A 21,265-nucleotide genomic window follows, 5' to 3' on the forward strand; every position below is an offset into this window, starting at 1 on the left:
AAGGAAATGTAACACTGAGTTTGAGAGGAGGAGGAGCAAGTCGTTGCTGCTGCATAGCCTAGGCTTTTGCCTGCCAGACGTACTGTACAGTATTTCACTGACGAGGCTTCAAGACACTGCAGGCATCTTCCCCACTCCACTCATCTTTCACTCATGAGTGTGCTTTTAATGTGTCCCACGAAAAATTACTACAGTTTTCTATAGAATACTACAGTACATACTAAATATTTCCATAGTAAACTGTATACTGTGGAATACTATACTACACACTGTAGTATCCCTCGATCATGTGTAGTAATAACTATAGAATGTCTGCAAAAACACTACAGTCCTCAAAGACTCTACACTTTTTATAGCAAATACTACAGTATTTAATATATAGCAAATACTACAGTATTTAATTGCATATACCCTGCAAATTCCCCTCTCCCATATCTCAGTTTGCACCACCCATAAGTGAGAAACCTACATGCCAAGTGTAGACCATATATTGTGTTCCCTACAGGTTATAGAAAAGAGCAGAAGCAAGCGCTGGACCATCTGTTCTACCTACCTACAAGGAAAATGTGCTCTTTTAGTATTTCTCCATTAGGTTTCCACTTCTATGTCAAAGGTAATACAACAAAAACATTATAGTAAATACAAGAGTATAGTACAGTCCGCAAAAACACTACAGTAAATAATACATATTCTACAATCAGCAAAAACACTACATTAATTGCAATAGTATATACTACAGTTATTTTACTACAGTATTTGTACTATAGTCAACAGTAAATAGTTGATACAAAAGTATTTTTTCAGGTGGGGTGGGAGAAACACACACACTTGCATCCAGGAACCCACACATACTACATTTGAGTCATTTAGCAGATGCTCTTATCCAGAGCAACTTACAGGAGCAATTGGAGTTAAGTGCCTTGCTCGAGGGCACATCGACTTATTTCTTACCAAGTTGGCTCAGGGATTCAAACTTTCAGGTACTGACCCAATGCTCTTAACCACTAGGCTACTTGCCACTCACACATATGCACACACACACTGTGCCGATACGAGTCCCAACAGGCAGCCTGCATCCTTCACTGAGTGACAGACAGGACTTTGATTCCTGCTCCACTGCCTGTATTCTTTCCCCTTTTTTTCTGTTGTTTATTCTGTCCTGATGCTTTTTAAATGTTTTTACACCAAACATGCCATTCCTTCCAGAAATGGGGGAAGTATGCAGGGCTAGAAAAGGCGAGCCCCCTGAAGACACCCTTTAACTCTATAATTTCGAATAGATCATGGATGGACTTGGTCATGGAAACCAAGTGATATGACATGACATGTTCCTGTGAAAGTATGCGTTCGACATCTGGTTCCTGATGTTGGAGGCGTCTCTCTTCCTCTACCTGGCAATATCTCAACATCCCCTTCTGTAACTCCCCCCAAACTGCCCACCCCTTGTCGATACTTGGCGTTGTGCCTCCCTCTACACAGACACAAAACTGAATAGCGTACTTTCCCTATTTTTTCCTCCCAATACTGCACAACAGTACATTTTATTTACCCCAAATGTAAATTGAATGCAGACATACGCATTTCGAATAAGGGTCACAGCAAGGAAGACCCATTGTTTCAAAATGTTGCATGTAGAAATGTTATGTATATAGCTGATATGATTCCCTATTCTACATAAATAGGGATTCATAATAGCATACTTTATTTCTACTGAACGATCTATAATGTTTCATCCCACTGGACACGACCACGGTCTGTCTGAATGATAATATATAAACAAGAACAAAGTGCTCTGCAGGACTGAGTCAACATGCCAATCAATCAAATGAATCAGCAGAACACACTGACGCAGCAACAACCTTGTGTCTGCTATTAGCTAATGCAGTTGGGCGGCCATTTTGAAGCAAGCGGCCAACAGTGGTAGAGGAGGACCTGACAAATGATGATGCAGTGAAGACTGGTTTCCTGTTGTAGTGCTTGCTTCTCTCCCTCTGGCCCATCGCCCAAGCTTCTGACTCAGGAGAGGAAGTCTTGGTTGGCCCAAACAGTATTGTACTCCACCTCAACCTCCTATTGATTACCTATTCCTTCCCGCGGTCAGATGTATGGATCAAACGCTAATGCTAATGCATGATTAAGAGAGGCCAGGGAACCAGAGGCTAGCTTATGTTTATGGAAATAAGAAATCTACTTACATCCACTCTTTACATCAAAAGAGTCCAGGGTAAGACTTGCACAGAGGCGAATGGTCGTCAATGGTCAGATAAAGCTGCAATGTCCAGCCCTGTTATTTTACTTGTTTTCAAGAGCGATTACTTATAGATCTTATTGTTGGGCCTGCGCAACTTTAGAAGAAATCTGTCTCGTCATGATTTGTTTTTGTGTGGAGAGGGCTTTAAAGGGATACTTCCTAATTTTTGCAATTAAGCCCTTTATCTACATCCCCAGAGTCAGGTGAACTCAAGGATACCATTTTTATGTCTCTGTATCCAGTATGAAGGAAGTTAGAGGTAGTGTTGCGAGCCAATGCTAACTCACGTTAGCGTAATGACTGGAAGCCTATGGTATCTACTAGCACGCTAAGCAGTTACCATAGACTTCCAGTTATTGCGCTAAAGCTAGTTAGCAATTGTGATAACACTAGTTAGCAACGTCTTTAAACTTCACGCAGAGACATTAAAATGGTAGCCATGAGTTCATCTGACCTGCGCTAAGGTCTATTCAACGCTGGTCTGGCCAATCAGAATCCATGCCTCAAGATTGTTTTGATCACGTGGACTGGGATATGTTCCGGGTAGCCTCTGAGAATAATATTGACGAATACACAGATATGGTGACTGAGTTCATCGGGAAGTATATAGGAGATGTTGTACCCACTGTGACTATTAAAACCTACCCAAACCAGAAACCGTGGATAGATGTTATCCTTCATGCAAAACTGAAAGCGCATTTAACCATGGCAAGGTGACTGGAATATGGCCGAATGCAAACAGTGTAGTTATTCCCTCCGTAATGCAATCAAACAGGCGAAACGTCAGTACAGAAACAAAGTGGCAGGGTCTACAGACAATCACAGACTACAAAGGGAAAACCAGCCATGTCGCGGACACAGGACATGCTAAACACATTCTTCGCCCACTTTGAGGATTACACAGTGCAACCGATGCAGCCAGCTACCAAGGATTGTGAGCTTTCCTTCTCCGTGGCCGACGTGAGTAAGAAATTTAAGCGTGTTAACCCTTGCAAGGCTGCCGGCCCAGACGGCCTCAGAGCATGCGCAGACCAGCTGGCTGGAGTGGTTACGGACGTATTCAATCTCTCCCTATCCGAGTCTGCTGTCCCCACTTGCTTCAAGATGTCCACCATTGTTCCTGTACCCAAAAAAGCAAAGGTAACTGAACTAAATGACTATCGCCCCGTAGCACTCACCTCTGTCATCATGAAGTGCTTTGAGAGGCTAGTCAAGGATCATATCACCTCTACCTTACCTGACACCCTAGACCCACTTCAATTTCTTCACCACCCCAATAGATCCACAGACAATGCAATCGCCATCGCACTGCACACCGCCCTATCCTATCTGGACAAGAGGAATACCTATGTAAGAATGCTGTTCATTGAATATAGTACCCTCCAAGCTCATCATTAAGCTCGGGGGTCTGAACCCTGCCCTGTGTAACTGGGTCCTGGACTTTCAGATGGGCTACACCCAGGTGGTGAAGGTAGGAAACAACACTTCCACTTCGCTGATCCTCAACACAGGGGCCCCACAAGGATGCATGCTCAGCCCCCTCCTGTTCTCCCTGTTCACCCATGATTGCGTGGCCACGCACGCCTCCAACTAAATCATCAAGTTTGCAGACGACACAACATTAGTAGGCCTGATTACCAACAATGATGAGACAGCCTACATGGAGGAGTTGAGGGCCCTGGGAGAGTGGTGCCAGGAAAATAACCTCTCACTCAACGTCAACAAAACAAAGGAGCTGATCTTGGACTTCAGAAAACTACCTGCCCTCCTCCAATCACCCGAGCCAGAGGCCTATTCAACCCGCTATCATCCAGAAGGCGAGGTCAGTACAGGTGCATCAAAGCTGGGACCGAGAGACTGAAAAATAGCTTCTATCCCAAGGCCATCAGACTGTTAAATAGCCATCACTAGCTGGCTTCCACCCGGTTACGTAACTGTGCACCTAAGAGGCTGCTGCCCTAAATAGACTTGGAATCACTGGCCACTTTAATAATGGAACACTAGTCACTTTAATAACGTTAAAATAATTGTACACACTGCTTTACTCATTTCATATGTATATACTATATTATATTCTACTGTATTTTAGTCAATGCCACTCCAACATTGCTAACTCTAATATTTAGATATTTCTTTATTCCATTATTTACTTTTAGATTAGTGTGTATTGTTGTGAACTGTTAGATACTACTGCACTGTTGGATCTAGGAACACAAGCGTTTCGCTACATCCGCTACATCCGCAATACCATCTGCTAAATACGCGTATGTGACCAAATTGATTTGATTTGAATATTTTTTTTCTAACTGCAGTGAACCAAATCAGTCCAAATCAGATTTGATTTGCCGTTCATCTCTGGCGGCGTGGGAGACTTGAGCGGTCCCGATGGACTCATTTCCTAATTGACTCGGCCTGCTATCTGCCAAAGAGCTAACTGGGAATGAATGGCATCCATAAAATAAAATGGCCGGTAAATCCTGGCCACTCTGCGAGTACAGCCGGGACTCTGTCACAAGGGGCAGATGAATAGAGATGTCTGGAAGGCTTTCTAAAGGGCAATGAAACTTCCCCCTTTATTAGTCACTGCTAGACTAAACTCAACAGAAAATAAATGCACCCAGCATGTGACATTTGAAGTCAAAGGGGTTTTACTGTATGATATAAGACCTGTAAGGCCATCATATGTCACATATAATTAGCTGAGGTAGATTCAAGTTAGTGAACAGTACTTTGTTGTGGGGAAAAATCCCCATGCCAGGTTTATATTAATATCATCATCAGGTTTGTGAATACTAATAGACACATAGCTCATGTTTATGTTGCAAACAAAGTGACAGTGAATCATCTATTGTTGGTATCTTTCAAGACAGATAGAGAACCAGTAATTGCAGGTCTCCTGTTACCTCACATGCTGTCCAAAGATAATAGAGACATTACTAATAGCATCTGTCTGTGGTTGGAGTGGGGATGCTGTGTGGTGGTATGGTATGTTGTCTCTAGACTCCACGCTCGGATCTGAGAGTAGTACAGTATCTATATCCCTATCAGTTGAGGTGTGGCAGTGCAGATGTAGCCCATAATTGGTCTTCCTCCAGGGCAGTTGATTATCTACTTCCTCTACAATTCCTTGTTGACACTCATCCACATTTAGATTTAGCTACTCAGTATGTGCTTCTATGTGCTTTGCTTGGATTTCTTTGTGGGCTAATCTTCAACAAACTTTATGAAAGTATAAAAAGTGTGTGCGTGTTTTCCTTGGGGTGTGTGTTAATTTGCATATTTGAGTGTGTTTGTGTGTGCACGTGTGTTTGTTGGGAATTCTGAAGTGCACATTCAGCAACCTAGCTGTGGTGTCTCTCTGCCATTCACCACAATGCATCCAGATGGCATCTGTTTGTCTGTTTGTTGACAGTGTTGACAGACTACAGGAAACCTCTGCTCAAACAGTAGATAAGTGTCTCCCTCTATCTCTCTCTGTCTTCCCATCTCTCCGTCCTGCTCTCTCTCTGGAATGCAGCATTTGTAACCCCTCCCTCCATGCCGTCCGAGAAGAAAAGGAAGAGTTGGAGAGACATTAGAGGCTTGGAAAAAAGAGACATTGAAGCATTCCAGCTAAATGCTCATGATAAAACCAGGTGTGAGGATCATTCTCCTGTTTAGACTTGACACCACAAAGTAGGAAAACATCTGGCAACTGCCAGCCAGCTCGACACCGGCTGTTTGCTGTGCACCACTCTGTTTGTATTGGAAGAGTGGCTGGGTTGTGAGGGAGTGCCATTGGAAAACACAAAAAAACAGTCTTCAGTGTTAGACATGGTTAGCCAGCAGCCTCCAACTCCATGAAACAAGTTGGATGAAATATGGAGCCCTTGGCTACAATTACCTCAGATACAATCCTTTGTAGCTTAAATGAAGTGCTACCTTGCTAGCATTCTCGTCACGAGATGTGTTCGACATGAGGTTAGGGACAATGTTCCTCTACTACCAACCCTCCTCTCAAGCCTCCCCAGACGTTTCACATTTGAGTTTTAACCCTAAACTGGCACACCTGATTCAATTAGTCAACTAATCATCAAGCCTTTGACTAATTGAATCAGGTGTGCCAGTTTATGGTTAAAACTCAAATGTGAAACGTCTGGGGAGGCCTGAGGAGATGGTTGGGAAACCCTGCATGATCTGAAGAACGCCATGACAAGTCATGTGTTTCTGGAACATCGTGGCTGAGGAAATGTTGTAGTAGTGAACAGCATGTATTCTCACACAGGAACGAGAGCGGAAACGGTCCCTGATTGTCTATAGTCAATTCGTTGCTTGACGTAGGGTGGGCTAAATAGTTTAGAGGGGGTATGTTTCTATTGGCTTGGCCAATTGGGTTTCATGCTCCTTTCATTCAGAGTGATTTAAACCAGGCTACCTGGACTTGCTCTTTTTGAATGCAGCTCTCCAATAAGTGATGGATGGGCACTTATACACACACAGACACACACACATGCATTTGCACATACAGATGCAAACTCTTACCCATACATTTTCAAGCATGCACACACACACCCGCCACCTGTACTCAAACACGCACACACAGAATATTTATTCTCTATCCCTAAAATAAATAACAAGTGCCCCCGAGAGTCATGCTCAATTGAGATTTTACTGTCGGAAAAGGATTACCAGATAATATCAATCTGGTGGCCTCCATTTTGTTTCTACAGTGAGGACAGTTAGAGAACTAATGGGAAGAGGCCACCTCTCTAGGGCTTGCAAGGCAGGCTGGGACACTGGACACCGTCTCTGTGGTCACAGCCACAGGCAGATAGATGCCAGACAGGCGAGGGTTGCTATTATGTTCCCAGGCTGATACCTGATAAAGGGAACGAAGCCTGTCCCCTGGAGAAACAAAAGAGTTACAGCAGGCTCTATTGATAACGCTGGAATGTCTACCGCAGTGTGTGGGTGTGTTAGGTGATGTGTGTCTGCATAGGAATGGGGGGTTGTGTGACTGTTTACATATCTGTGTGTGAGTGTCTGTTTCCATCAGACAAAGACACTCAGTTATTGGGTCATATTAGCCTGTGTGCGTGTGTGTGTGTGTGTGTGTGTGTGTGTGTGTGTGTGTGTGTGTGTGTGTGTGTGTGTGTGTGTGTGTGTGTGTGTGTGTGTGTGTGTGTGTGTGTGTGTGTAAAATATAGCAATGTATACTGTGGGCAGAATACATTTTGGACACATTTTATGAATCAAAGGATATTTGAAGAACAACGAAACAGAATGTAAGGACATAGAACCACGGAGGCAATGTGAATTATTTATTGTGATGTGCACCGTCGAGATATCACTTACATGTTCCTGTACGTAGAGCACCAAGCAGATGGACTTTTCAACACTCATACGGTAGGGATTTCACTGAATGGCCATAAGTTGATGAAATACAGGAATAAACCAGTAGCACGGCTGTTAAATGAATAACAGCTGAGAGCCTACTATTGTATAGGCCTTTGCATGACTTTTTTCAGTAAATATTTTTCAAAAATGATTTTTTCAGTCTCTTTGTTTCCAAAAGACCCTTAGTTAAAATGGGTCACCATTCTCCCGCTGCACAAACCTTCCACATGTTTAAAGTCATCACTCACAATAAGTTATTTCAAAGGGAGAAATAATAACACACATCATTATTCATACATATATACAAACAAACTGTCAGAGCTGTAGTATGTGTCATTTTGGTTTATTCCAGAGGTATTGCTGAAGAATGATTCGAATAACACATCATGTCACACAACTGCATGGCAATGTGCCAATTCATTCCGCCAGTGTGGTCAATCCTGCAATGAAACACTCAGTCATAAAAACTGACAACTGAGCAAAGAGAGAGTCAAAACCCAACCAAAATGATCTAGGGGAACGTTTTCAACAAACCCTCTCAAAGTCTGCTAATAAATGCCCGTGGGGAATATGTCTTTGCCACTCTGGCTTTTTCAACAGTAATTGCATCTGCTTGGCAGATTATGGTTTGAATGACAAAATGGGCTATGAAAATGTCTTCCCTGAGTCGAATGCTTGTTTAAGCCTGTTTACTTACGGAGGCCTTTGTGTTGAATATTTGTGGGATGAGGAGTGCTGTCAAAAGACAATTGGTGGTGGTGAGAACATGATTCTTCATGTGATTTGGGAAAAGGTTCTAAGTTGAAAGAGATGCTCTGGCTGACAGTGTGTGTAGGTCACAGTACCGTAGACTTGTTGGAGAGCTACAGCTTTTTCCATTGTGCTGTTAGTGTTAGCCATGTGATCTGACAAGGAAAAACCTGGGCTATAGCTATATAACTAGAACCGTTTATTGAAAGTTCGCAGAATTTTGTTAACCCTAGGTGCCGGGTTAAATGGTGGTGCAATTTAAGAATTTCCCATTCCCCTACTCCTTTAATTTTGTGACTAAAATGTGCAATCTGCATTCAGACCTGTGGAAGGCAGCAATACACAACACAGCATCTAGTCTGCCAGAAAACACACAAAGAAGAAAAACGACAGGAAATTCAGAGATGCAATTGCAACCTTGGGCTCACCCATTTTTCCACTGAACATTTCTAAAAATAAGTTCACTTTTTCTGTTAAAATATAGGCCTATATTAAGTCTACCTAATGCATAAAGTTTGGGAAAGCCCATTGTTTTTGGGCTACAGCCTAGACATTTTCGGGGCTACAGTCTACACAATAATTTTGGCAACATGAAGAGGATTAGCCTGCAAAGGAACATAAAAATAAACTATAACATAGTGTTTAGTTTTGGTGAGTCATTGTTTTTTATCCATGAGGTGACAGAAAATGTTGGGAAGATGAGGACATTGTCATAAATGTTTCATAATAAAACTGGCCATAAATATACTTGAACTTACTTTTTAAATATTTGAACTTACAGTAAATGGTGGTTTCTTCCCTCTTCTCACTGGCGGTGGCGGGAATGATGAAGAACTGTAGGCTACGTGTGTGCACTGCAGAGGCAATTCGGAGGATTTACCACTTTGGCCAATCAGACCGTTGATAAGAAATCTGCTGCTCAGTGGAGTGTGAGAGGGTTAGCTACATGAACCTTATCATCTTCCCAACGAGATCGAAAATCCAAATTCACCGTGTGTCTGCCTTGATGTTCATAAAACTTCACGGACCCCCTCTTGCACTGCGCAGTGGAACCCACCACACCAAAAGCTTGATTTATTGGCTATATTAAAACTAATTTCCTTCAATTCTACGTAGTAATGATTTATGTTCACTACTTGGTGAATTGATTTTATAGCATGTTTAATCTATGCAAATAAATTATTGGAATTGATAGTTCACCTATGATTTCTTTTAATCTGTAATAGGTTAACCCCCCCCCCCCCCCCCCCCCCCACCACCACCACACACAAACACACACACACACACACACAAACACACACACACGTCCCGGAACACCATACTTTTCTGAAAACAAATCTGTGCACCAAGATGCCATAATAAAGTCATAATAAAAAAGCATCTTATGCAATTCTACATAATTTACATGATAGAAGAAATTAGCTGAATCTTACCATACAAATGACTGAAATGAGTGGCTACTCTGACACTGACCAACTGAGATCAATCTGGTCTTGAATTCAAACAAACACACATATTGTACGCTATATATATATATATATATAATATATACATATATATATATACATTACCAGTCAAATGTTTGGACACACCTACTCATTCAAGGGTTTTCGTAGAATAATGGTAAAGACATCAAAACTATGAAATAACATATATGGAATCATATAGTAACCAAAAAAGTCTTAAGCAAATCAAAATATATTTTATATTGAGATTCTTCAAAGTAGCCACCCTTTGCCTTGATGACAGCTTTGCATACTCTTGGCATTCTCTCAAACAGCTTCACCTGGAATGCTTTTCCAACAGTCTTGAAGGAGTTCCCACATATGCTGATCACTTGTTGACTGCTTTTCCTTCACTCTGCGGTCCAACTCATCCCAAACCATCTCAATTGGGTTGAGGTCGGGTGATTGTGGAGGCCAGGTCATTGATACAGCACTCTATCACTTGGTCAAATAGCCCTTACACAGCCTGGAGGTGTGTTGGGTCATTGTCCTGTTGAAAAACAAATGATAGTCCCACTAGGTGCAAACCAAATGGGATAGCGTATCTCTGCAGAATGCTGTGGTAGCCATGCTGGTTAAGTGTGCCTTGAATTCTAAATAAAACACCAACAGTGTCACCAGCAAAGCACCCCCACAACATCACAACTCCTCCTCCATGCTTCATGGTGGGAAATACACATGCTGAGATCATCCTTTCACCTACTCTGCGTCTCACAAAGACATGGTGGTTGGAAACAATAAACTCAAATTTGGACTCATCAGACCAAAAGACAAACTTCCACCGGTCTAATGTCCATTGCTTGTGTTTATTGGCCCAAGCAAGTCTCTTCTTCTTAGTGGTGTCCTTTAGTAGTAGTTTCTTTGCAGCAATTCGACCATGAAGGCCTGATTCATCCAGTCTCTTCTGAACAGTTGATGTTGAGATGTGTCTGTTACTTGAACTCCTGTGAAGCATTTATTTGGGCAGCAATCCAAGGTGCAGTTAACTCTAATGAACTTATCCTCTGCAGCAGAGGTAACTCTGGGTCTTCCTTTCCTGTTGCGGTCCTCATGAGAGCCAGTTTCATCATAGCGCTTGATGGTTTTTTCGACTGCACTTGAAGAAACTTTCAAAGTTCTTGAAATTTTCCACATTGACTGACCTTCATGTCTTAAAGTAATTATGGACTGTCGTTTCTCTTTGCTTATTTGAGCTGTTCTTGCCATAATATGGACTTGGTCTTTTACCAATAGGGCTATCCTCTGTCTATTCTCCCCAACCTTGTCACAACACAACTGATTGGCTCAAACGCATTAAGAAGGAAAGAAATTCCACAAATTAATCTGGTTGAGAGCATTCCAGGTGAAGCTGGTTGACAGAATGTCAAGAGTGTGCAAAGCTGTCATCAAGGCAAAGGGTGGCTACTTTGATGAATCTCAAATGTAAAATATATTTTGATTTGTTTAACACTTTATTATTTACTACATGATTCCACATGTGTTATTTCATAGTATTGATGTCTTCAATATTATTCTACAATGTAGAAAATAGTAAAAATAAGTACATGTGTCCAAACTTCAGCCCCGGTAAGCACCTGCATATTTCTGGCCCTGGGTAGGCCAATATTGTAATGTGTTCAAGCTAATCAAATCACAGTTTATTTATGATACAGCCAAAGCGTAAGCTACACAATACAATGAAATTCCTATTCGCAACTAAACCTCTCCTTGCAAACAGTGCTATATGTATTTATATTTACAGTAGGCTATAGCCTACAAATAGCTAAACCACGTAGTTGTAGGCCTATTAGGCTATTCTGCTAATTATTATTGTTTGGTCCTGAACTGGCCGAATGGCACAGCTATCCTTCAGCACCCCAAGTTGGTTCAACTTTTTCAACATTATTGCAAAAAAAAAAGAAGGTAAAAATAAAACATAATAAAAAGTACATTTGAATGACGCTAAGTGGCAGTGTTTTTACAACTAATGCCGGTTTGCCTGAGGCTGATGCCGTGCAGGTGTTTGTACACATGCATATACACACACTCTCATTCAAATAAACACATACAAGAACACACACATACATGTAATAGTGCCAGACATGCACACAAACATTTACAGTTGGCATTGCTGTTATGATTTTAGTTGTCCTTGATGTCCTTTGTTTTAAATGTATTATTTTGTTTCTTTTTTTTTGCATTGTTGTTTGCTGTTTTCTTCTGTCTTTTCCTTTTTTCTCTTTAGTTCATTCTCTTGGTTGTTGGTGCATTGGGGGGTTCTTGGGGGTGGGGAATGGGATTAATTGTTTGTTTGTTTTCTTCCTGGGGGGGACTGTGGGAGGGGTCTGAAATGGTTGAGGGACAGCTATTGGGGAACTGTGGGGGGATCTTGGAGGGTTCGGGTTCACGTTTTTTGGCCTGGTGGTAGATCGGTCAACATGCCCTTGAGCAGGGCATTGACCCTGGATGCTTCTGTGTGTCGCTCTGAATGGGAATCTGTTGGATGACTGATATGGTGTAGTTATTGAGTGGCTTCACTGCAAGTATATTGTATGTTTAGAATATTCAATAAATAATGAATAAAAAAATAAAAATATATTATTGCTCGATCCTGGCGCTGTCCTTTCAGCACCACTAAGGGCGTTCCCATCGCTTAAAATAACACTCATCTAGATCTGTTGCCGAATAGTCCTACTCATCACTTATTATTAGTAGTATTACACTCTAAAAATTAGGGGTTCAACAAGGGTTCTTCTAAGATCCTCAAAGTTATTCGAAGCACCTTACGGTTCTTGGCACTGAAAATGGCCCCCAAAACGTTCTTCCAAGAACCCCATAGGATGTGGGGTTCACTGAGGAACCTCCTCAGCTGGTGGGGGTTCTTGCAGGAACCTAACTGCCCAACACACTCTTGGGCTTCCGAGTGGTGCAGCGGTCTAAGGCACTGCATCTCAGTGCTAGAGGCGTCACTACAGACACGCTGGTTTGAATCCAGGCTGTATCACAACCGAAAGTGATTGGGAGTCCCATAGGGCGGCGCACAATTGGCCCAGCGTCGTCCGGGTTTGGCCAGTGTAGGCAGTCATTGTAAATAAGAATTTGTTATTAACTGACTTGCCTAGTTAAATAAAGGTTAAATAAAATAAATAAATAAAACTGAAAGATTTGGATTTGAATTTCAAAGGACAGCAGGTGCACGCACTTCACTGAAAAATGTAAAGATCTCAATTTATGGCAAGGTTTGTCCCTTGTATGATCTAAATTGATATTGTTTTATGATGATACCATCTATCTTTTCATATTTCTGTGCAGGTGTTTATAAAACAGAAAATAGACACAAATTCAATGGATATCAAATCAACAGAGGTAAGAATATGTACAGTCTAAAAAATCTTCTAATATCCTGAAAGTCCTTCGAAGAACCTTACTGTTCTTGGCACTGAAAATGGCCCCCATAAAGTTCTTCCAAGAACCCAATAAGAGTTGGGGTTCATCGAGGAACCTCCTTAGTTTGTGGGGATTTGAAGAACTTATAGGGGTTCTCCCACAGTTTCAATTTGAAGAACCCCTAAAGGATACTCCAGTAATCTTTTGTTTTTAGAGTGTAGGCTATAGGAATATGTTGGAGGCTAGCTGTATTGGGTGCAGATGACTGAACTGGTTTCTTGTGTGTCTGTGTCTGCAGGTATACAGACAAGGAGGCATAAAAAGGTATGTCAATTGGTATTCTTATTACATATTCTTATAGCCTACATATTCTTACATATTTGTTGATTGATATCCATTGAATTGTGTCCATTTTCTGTTTTAGAAAGATTTGCACAAATATGAAAAGATAAATGGTATCATCGTAAAACAATATCAATTTAGATCATACGAGGGACAAACCTTCCCTTAAATTGAGGAGCTCTTTACATTTTTCAGTTAAGTACCTGCACCTGCTGTCCTTTCAAATTCAAATTCAAATGTTTCATTTGGGCAGTTAGGTTCCTGCAAGAACCCCACCAACTAAGGAAGTTTCCTCAATGAACCCCACATCCTATGGGGTTCTTGGGAGAACTTTTTGGGTGCCATTTTCAGTGCCAAGAACCGTAAGGTTCTTCGAAGAACTTTGAGGATCTTAGAAGAACCCTTGTTGAACCCCTAATTTTTAGAGTGTGATGTTGACATTTTAATTGTGAAGAGGCTACTTTTTAGATTGATAGAAAAATCAGGGAAGGGCATAAGAAATTCGAGGGAAAACATGGAACAAATCTCTACAAATATCCTCTGTTGGAGAGCACATCGCAAGCCTGTCATTTTCCAGGAATAGATTGACGGATAGTCTATTTAAAATTACAGCTTTTGAAGAGTGGAAATTTACGCAGTGTCTATTCCTAACTGGGAGCTGTAAAAAAAAACGCACACATGGTAGCATTTACAAATGTTGATCATGGCAAATATTTAATAAGATCCATAATTGTATTGCTTAGGCTTACAGTATTGCCAGTTCTGGACTGTTTCTGTTGGTTTGTTTATTAGGGATAGGCCTTACATACCCAATGTTTTTGTTTTGTTATTTGATTATTTCATAGTTTAGGCTAGGCTACACACAATATAGGCCGAGACTACTTTCAATGTTTAGTGTAGGCTACTTGGTCATCACTTGCCTCAAAGCAATTCCCCTTTGGTTTTCCGCTTGTTCAGTGGACGCACCATTTCTCCGAAGGGTGGCGTTTTACACCACTTTCGGCAGCCTTCCTGAAACCGCAGGTCCCTTCACCAGTCGTATCAGCAATTCAGATTGCATGCAAATCCGAAGCGTCATTCAAAAAGAATCGAGTGTGAGGGGGGGGGGTGAAATGTAGCGCATTCCTTGAGAGAGAATCCAACCCTTTTCTTCTCTCTCAGCCGGCTTGCAGCGAGGCAGCTCAGGTCGCGCACGCAGCAGACGGATGAGATTTGTCTGAAATTGAGAGAGCTTTGTGGTCGGTAGGGAAGTTAGGAGAAGGCTTATTCGCCTACATAGCGAGTATTGTTGCGAAAACAATTTGTAGGCTACTTTGTGTCGCAGAGAATTTATTTAGTATGTTACCCGTTTTCGTGACCATGGTTTCACAACGGAGACCAACTCAGTTGTACGGGTGGGCATTGATGATATTCGCCGTTTTCTGTCAACGGTGTCACGGAAGTTGTCCGGAGAAAGACTTGGAGAAAAGGGAAGAGGAGGCGAACGTAGTTTTGACTGGTACCGTTGAAGAAATCATGAACATGGACCCAGTGCACAATACATACTCGTGCAAGGTAAGCCTGACTGTCCTGACTTGAGTGGATAGATTTATGTTGAGTGAGGTTGGCTACAAAGTAACGATAGTCTTGTCGAAAACGTTACAAAGTATTCAATGTTTCTGTTTCAGAAAGTAGGATACAGGTAAACTTAACTCCAAAGTGACACCTGTCAAATCATAGCCATTTGAATCAGTGCATCGGTCTTAGGCCTTCTCACACAGTAGTTGAACAAAAAAGTAATAGCAATCTCAACCTTTTCAACAAGTGTTAACTATTTATTACATATTTATAGGCCAATAACCCCACTTTGATACATAAAATACAATATATGTTTTCCTAAGGGAAGCTCACGTGCACGATATATATATTTTTTAAGCTACATATGAGCTATATATACGGCGTTACATTTGTTGTTCTTCAGAAGCTTGTTTTATTTTTTTTATTTACAGGCATGAAGTTGTATTTGACAATTGCCTTGTCATAGAGCACAACACTAAAGATCCGTATCCTATGTGTTCCTTTAAACTTTTTAACCATCAATTATATAGCTACTAGGCCTACTACTCAGCCACGTAATCATCACAAACATGCTGTGAACCACCTGCCATGCAAACCAGTAGCACTGGCCCGTGACCAACCTTGTTACTACAGTGCAGGTAGACGAACTGCAAACGGCACCCATTTGTATATTTATTTAACCAGGCAAGTCAGTTTAGAACAAGTTGCTATTTACAATGACGGCCTACCCCGGCTAAACCCTCCCAAAACCCGGACGACGCTGGGCCAATTGTGCGCCGCCCTATGGGACTCCCGATCACGGTCGGTTGTGATATAGCCTGGGATCGAACCAGGGTCTGTAGTGACGCCTCTAGCACTGAGATGCAATGCCTTAGACCGCTGCGCCACTCGGGAGACCTATAGTCAGTGGTCCATTTGTTTGATGATGAAAACGGTATGCATCTCTCTGTGAGCAATAAGCTACCTTTTTTTTGTTGAGAACATGACAAACCCAATACATCGGTAGGATGAAGAAAAATAATACAACTTTATTGTCCATTGTCAAATGGACATTCATCTTTTGCCGTCTTATGTTATTCCTAACTTCCCGGACACCACACACAAGAGGCTGAAAGCAGCACAGGGTCAGATACAGAGCAGTGCCCCTTTAGCAAATTAGGGATTACGTGCCTTGCTCAAGGGTACACGGACAGTAGGTTGCACCTGGGATTCTGATACCATCAATCCTCCGGTTGCATTCCATTTAGTAATGTATAGTGTTGGCAGATAAAGAAATATTCAATTTAAATGGGTTCTGGAAAGGTTTGTTGTGCTGCATTAAGATTAAAAGGGCTGCAAACAAACACAATTATTCCAATGTAGCCTAATGTTGAGGGATATACAGTGTACATTCATACACTTGTGAAATCCGTGACCGTAGTCCTCACAGAACCCCATCCAGCCATTAACAACACTCCTCCACAAAGTCATTGATGAAATTCCTTAAGTCATTCATTGTTAAACCTTCTATTAAAACTGAGCTACACCAATCTAATCTCTGTCAAAAGACGTAAACCAGTGTCAGTCAGTTCTCGCCGAGCTCAGAAACCTGCTGGTTGGTCTAGGTTCCGTTGTCTCATGACTTGGGATGTAGAGGGAGTAGATTAGTGGTGTCACGTTTTTGGATCGGTACCACTTACCACCAAATGAGACCGGCCCAAATGGAAACCTGTCCCATGAATATGAAATGTCTTCTGTTGCGAATACGGTTATGGTTTAGCAGATACAGTCCAGGAAAGTATGTATTTATTGAACCATGGTACACTGATGTATACAATTTGTCCCTTTAAAGTTTTATTAAAATAAGTGCTTGGCAGAATAAGTGCTTGGATGCATATAAACATGAAATACCTGACTTAAGAGTCCTGACTTAAATCTGTTTGATAAACTACGATTGTTGTAAAATACTTTTGATATTAAATATATTTGCTTAAAGGTAGACTGAAAAATTGCATCATCATAAACAACATGGCAACTTTCCGCTTGCATACATCATATCCTATTTATGATGATGTCACCTTGCTCAGTCTACCTTTAACTTGAAGTTACAGCCTGCATGTGAGGAGCCTCAGTAAATGAGTCTTTTTCCATGGCCTTGATAAAGGTGAGGGTATGGCGGTACCTGAAAGGCAAGACCATGGTCAACGGCGAGGTTCTTCTGGACGGCGGCAACAAGGTGATGATCGGCGGCTTCGGGGACCCTGTGATATGCGACAACCAGGTTGCCACTGGCGACACGCGCATTTTCTTTGTCAACCTGGCCCCGGAGTACATGTGGCCGGCACATAAGAACGAGCTGATGCTCAACTCCAGCCTGATGAGGATTACCCTGCGCAACCTGGAGGAGGTGGAGCACTGTGTGGACGGTAAGCTGCCATTGTGTTGTCTCCTCTCTCTCTCCCTGTCTCTCTCTCTCTCTGTCTGTTTTTCAGTCTCAACAGGACTGTATGTATGTAATAGTCACCCACCTCCCTGATCGGTTTGGGTTTTTGCTTTACCTTACCTAATGGTATTTCAATGTTTGTTTTTTAAATTGTAATAACTGAGTGTTGAAACTCGAAAAATGATGGCAATCGTCCGTTCTTACCGCCAGTAAGCCTTATATGCATGCAAGAGCTTCAGGTGCACACATACTTTTGTGCCATCAATTTTGCCTGTGAGGCAGTGCGGGTGCCAAAAGCAACTTAGAAATCAACACAAAGTGCTGCTCGTAAGAACTGTCATTAAATCCATTGAAAATACAGTACATGGTCATAAACCATGTTTCATTCCAACCTTTTTATGCGAGTAAAGTGCATGCCGGATAAAAAAATGTCATGAAAGGCCTGATGGAAATCTTCGGTAAACTTTCCAAGTATCGATAAAACAAAATATGTTAGACAAGGTGGGATCTTTTTCTGTCGGTAAAATTAATTATGAGGAAAATGCCAGTGGAAAAGCTTTCATGTGCGAATATTGATATAATTACCATCATATTGAAGGTAACTTGGAGTCACGCGATGACATGTGTGGTCTTCCTACTATGACTCATCGGGAAAGCATGCAGTTTATTAGGCAACAGATTAAATAAATGATGAACTTCACAGGGTGGTGAAAGTGCAAGTTGATAAGCTTGATGCTCCTTTCCAATACATATTAAGGGTCTTATTCCGGTGACATGATGATCGATGCTTGGCTGCCGTTTGACAAGTAAAAATAATCTTGCTCTTTTTTCCATAATAATAATCTCCTCATATAGGCTATATGTGCGTTCTAGCCAACAGTGTGCAGCTAACGCTGTTGGCTAGGGTGCACATGCCAATAGCAGAGTGTGCACACTCGCTATATAATGCAAAACATTTTTGTGAGAAAACCATTAATAGAGTTGAAAACATCTCTGGTGGGAAAATGTACATATTGTTTTTATGCAGATTTTACAATATAGAATATTGGATGGAAATCTAGCTATAGAGGAGAATCATTATTCTGATAAAGGAAAAGTGACTTTTTCACACACAAAAAATATACACCGTGGAAAGGATATTAAATGAGGATTTTTTTTTTTGGGGGGGGGGGGGGTTGTTTGTTTTATACTAAGGTTGGGCGCAATCCAGATTTTCATATTGTCATACCGTCCTTCATACGTCCCAGGATTTACGGTATTCCCAGCTTAGTATACAAGGGGGCGCCAAATAAACTACAAAAAAAGGCCATTGGGGGTCTAACAAAATTAGCACAAGTAATAGCGAATTTCCATGGAGGTTGCTAGCTAAATATGCTAATGAGCGCAAAGAATGTCAATCTAGCTCATAAAGTTATACATATAGGAGCTACCAAATGCCATTTTTGGTGAGTTTGGACATTTAAAAGTGAATGTGAACGAGAGACATTGTGGAAATGAACAAAGTTTTGACACATGCTTATCTGAAGGAAAAACAGTGCTGGCACTGGAGCAGCATGTGTACATGCTGTGTCTGTGAGGAGTCTGGAGTTATTAGGGCAATGGGCTTGACTACTCAGAGAAGATGGGAGTGTAGCAGACTGGCCAAGAACGGAGAGGAGAAAACACTCAGGGCATTCAAAAGATAGCAGTGGCAGATGTACAGATAACTCATCCAAAGGGCTTTGACTTCTCAAACACGGCAGAAAGCTAACTCAATATGATGCCCCGTCAGCTTATTCATTCAGCCACTTACTTAGATAACTAGCAAGTTAAGCTTAGTTGTCGCGTTAACACATCATTCTTAATTTTTCACGCAGGAAAAAAGTTCAAAGGCATAAGAAATATCTTGCTGTTTTTTTTAAACGAAGATCTGAAATGCTTCTTATTGTAATTGTAATTTCCGCTCTGCATCAGACACATTTTGTGCTTCAGTTGCACTTCTCCACTTGGATGAGAATTCATGAACGGGCATTCAACCAGCAGACAATGCTCTGACTGATGTGTAGCTACTTTTTTCCAGTACTTTCCTCGGTGTAGCCTGCCTGCTTTTCTCTGGTAAAATGCAATTTTAACTTTAAGCAAAATATTAGGAAATGTTGCTGGCTACATTCTTTCTATGAAAAACATTAGAAATATGATGGCCAAGTATAGTTTTTGCAAAAAAATACCTTTATTTTTCTTTGTAAGCTCTTTTACTCGTGTGGCTGTCAGCCAAATAGCGTTGCACTTCTGTTGTCATCTGATGAAAATGCTGACTTTCAATATTTACTGAACAAAAATATAAACGCAACATGTAAAGTGTTCGCCCCATGTTTCATACGCTGAAATAAAAGATCCCAGATATGTTCCATACACACAAAAAGCTTATTTCTCTCAAATGTGCACAAATTTGTTTACATCGCTGTTAGTGAGCATTTCTCCTTTGCCAAGATAATCCATCCAACCGATAGGTGTGGCATATCAAGAAGCTGATTAAACACAATGATCATTACACAGGTGCACCTTGTGCTGGGGACAATAAAAGGCCAATCTAAAATGGGAAGTTTTATCACACAACACAATGCCACAGATGTCTCAAATTCTGAGGGAGTGTACAATTGGCATGCTGACTGCAGGAATGTCCACCAGAGCGATTGCCTTATAATTTAATGTTCATTTCTCTACCATAAGCCGCCTCCAATGATGTTTTTGAGAATTTGGCAGTGCATCCAACCGGCCTCATAACCGCAGAGCATGTGTAATCACGCCTGCCCAGGACCTCCATATCCGGCTTCTTCACCTGCACGATCGTCTGAGACCAGATTATTTTAAGGTTAGTCTGACAGAGTAGTACGGGGCAGTCACATTGTAAAGATAGTCATCACACTCCCTGCATCACAAGTAAATGGTGTCTGAAATATCATAGCTGTAGGGTTACACCCATGACTGTTTCCCAGCACTCAGACAAATGGGGACACCTGAGTCCTCTAAGCAGGTTAGTTGTCATGGTGAAGCTGCTGCGGCCCTTCTCAGGTTAATCGTCTCTCTCTAGGAGGTGGGGGTGTCCCCTTTGATATACACCTTCAGGGACAGTAACTGACCTCCCTGAGGCTTGACCAGTAACCTTTCACCGTTGTCAGGGGGACGTTTTATGAAGTCAGAAGGGAGCTCCTAAAGTCGTTTTACACATAACCCAGAGCTTTGAGGTATTTACTGGGGACTGCGTTTCTCACACTCTTTTAGCAGTTGACAGTTATGTTCACACCTCTGTTAATGGCAAAGCCTTGGCACCATAAAGAGACAGCCTGGCGTTTTCTAATTTGACCTAAACAGAGGCAGAGTCAGGAGCAGGAGGAAGCGGACGTGGAGAATGAATGAATAGATCAGACTTGTCTGTGCTTGAGAACATGCAATCATAAAAATAGTTTTTGGAGGAGCTTCCTGAGTTTGGGAAGAAAAGGAGACAAGTAATCCATTTTAGCCAGCTGCAGCTCTAGATACTGAAAACTTCCCCAGTGCAATGAGAGTTATTGAGAGCTGTCGCTCCTTTTGGCACTTTTTTGTAAAGAAACCATTTGTCAGGCACTATAAGAAGACCCATACCCGTGACTAATAAGTCCTAACATCTGCCGTGACTATGCCTGTCTCTGCCCTCTTTGCCAGCAAACAGGGCTTGTT

General features: G+C 41.7%; 1 protein-coding gene across 8 annotated transcripts in view; it reads left to right on the forward strand.

Moving 5' to 3' along the window:
* The first annotated feature begins 14,673 nt into the window (after positions 1-14,673).
* LOC129830187 (agrin-like) overlaps positions 14,674-21,265 on the forward strand; it is a 283,228-nt gene continuing 276,636 nt past the window's right edge. For 2 of the 8 annotated variants that reach the window (XM_055892531.1, XM_055892530.1), the window contains exons 1-2: positions 14,676-15,144; positions 17,291-17,552. In XM_055892531.1, the coding sequence (XP_055748506.1) occupies positions 14,929-15,144; positions 17,291-17,552 (478 nt within the window). In that variant the 5' untranslated portion in view covers positions 14,676-14,928. Of the gene's footprint in view, positions 15,145-17,290; positions 17,553-21,265 lie in introns of all 8 variants that reach the window. The other 6 variants (XM_055892528.1, XM_055892529.1, XM_055892536.1 and 3 more) reach the window with 6 other exon arrangements.

This window comes from Salvelinus fontinalis, chromosome 31 (genome assembly GCF_029448725.1).
Source record: "Salvelinus fontinalis isolate EN_2023a chromosome 31, ASM2944872v1, whole genome shotgun sequence".
Classification (NCBI taxonomy): Eukaryota; Metazoa; Chordata; class Actinopteri; order Salmoniformes; family Salmonidae; genus Salvelinus; species Salvelinus fontinalis.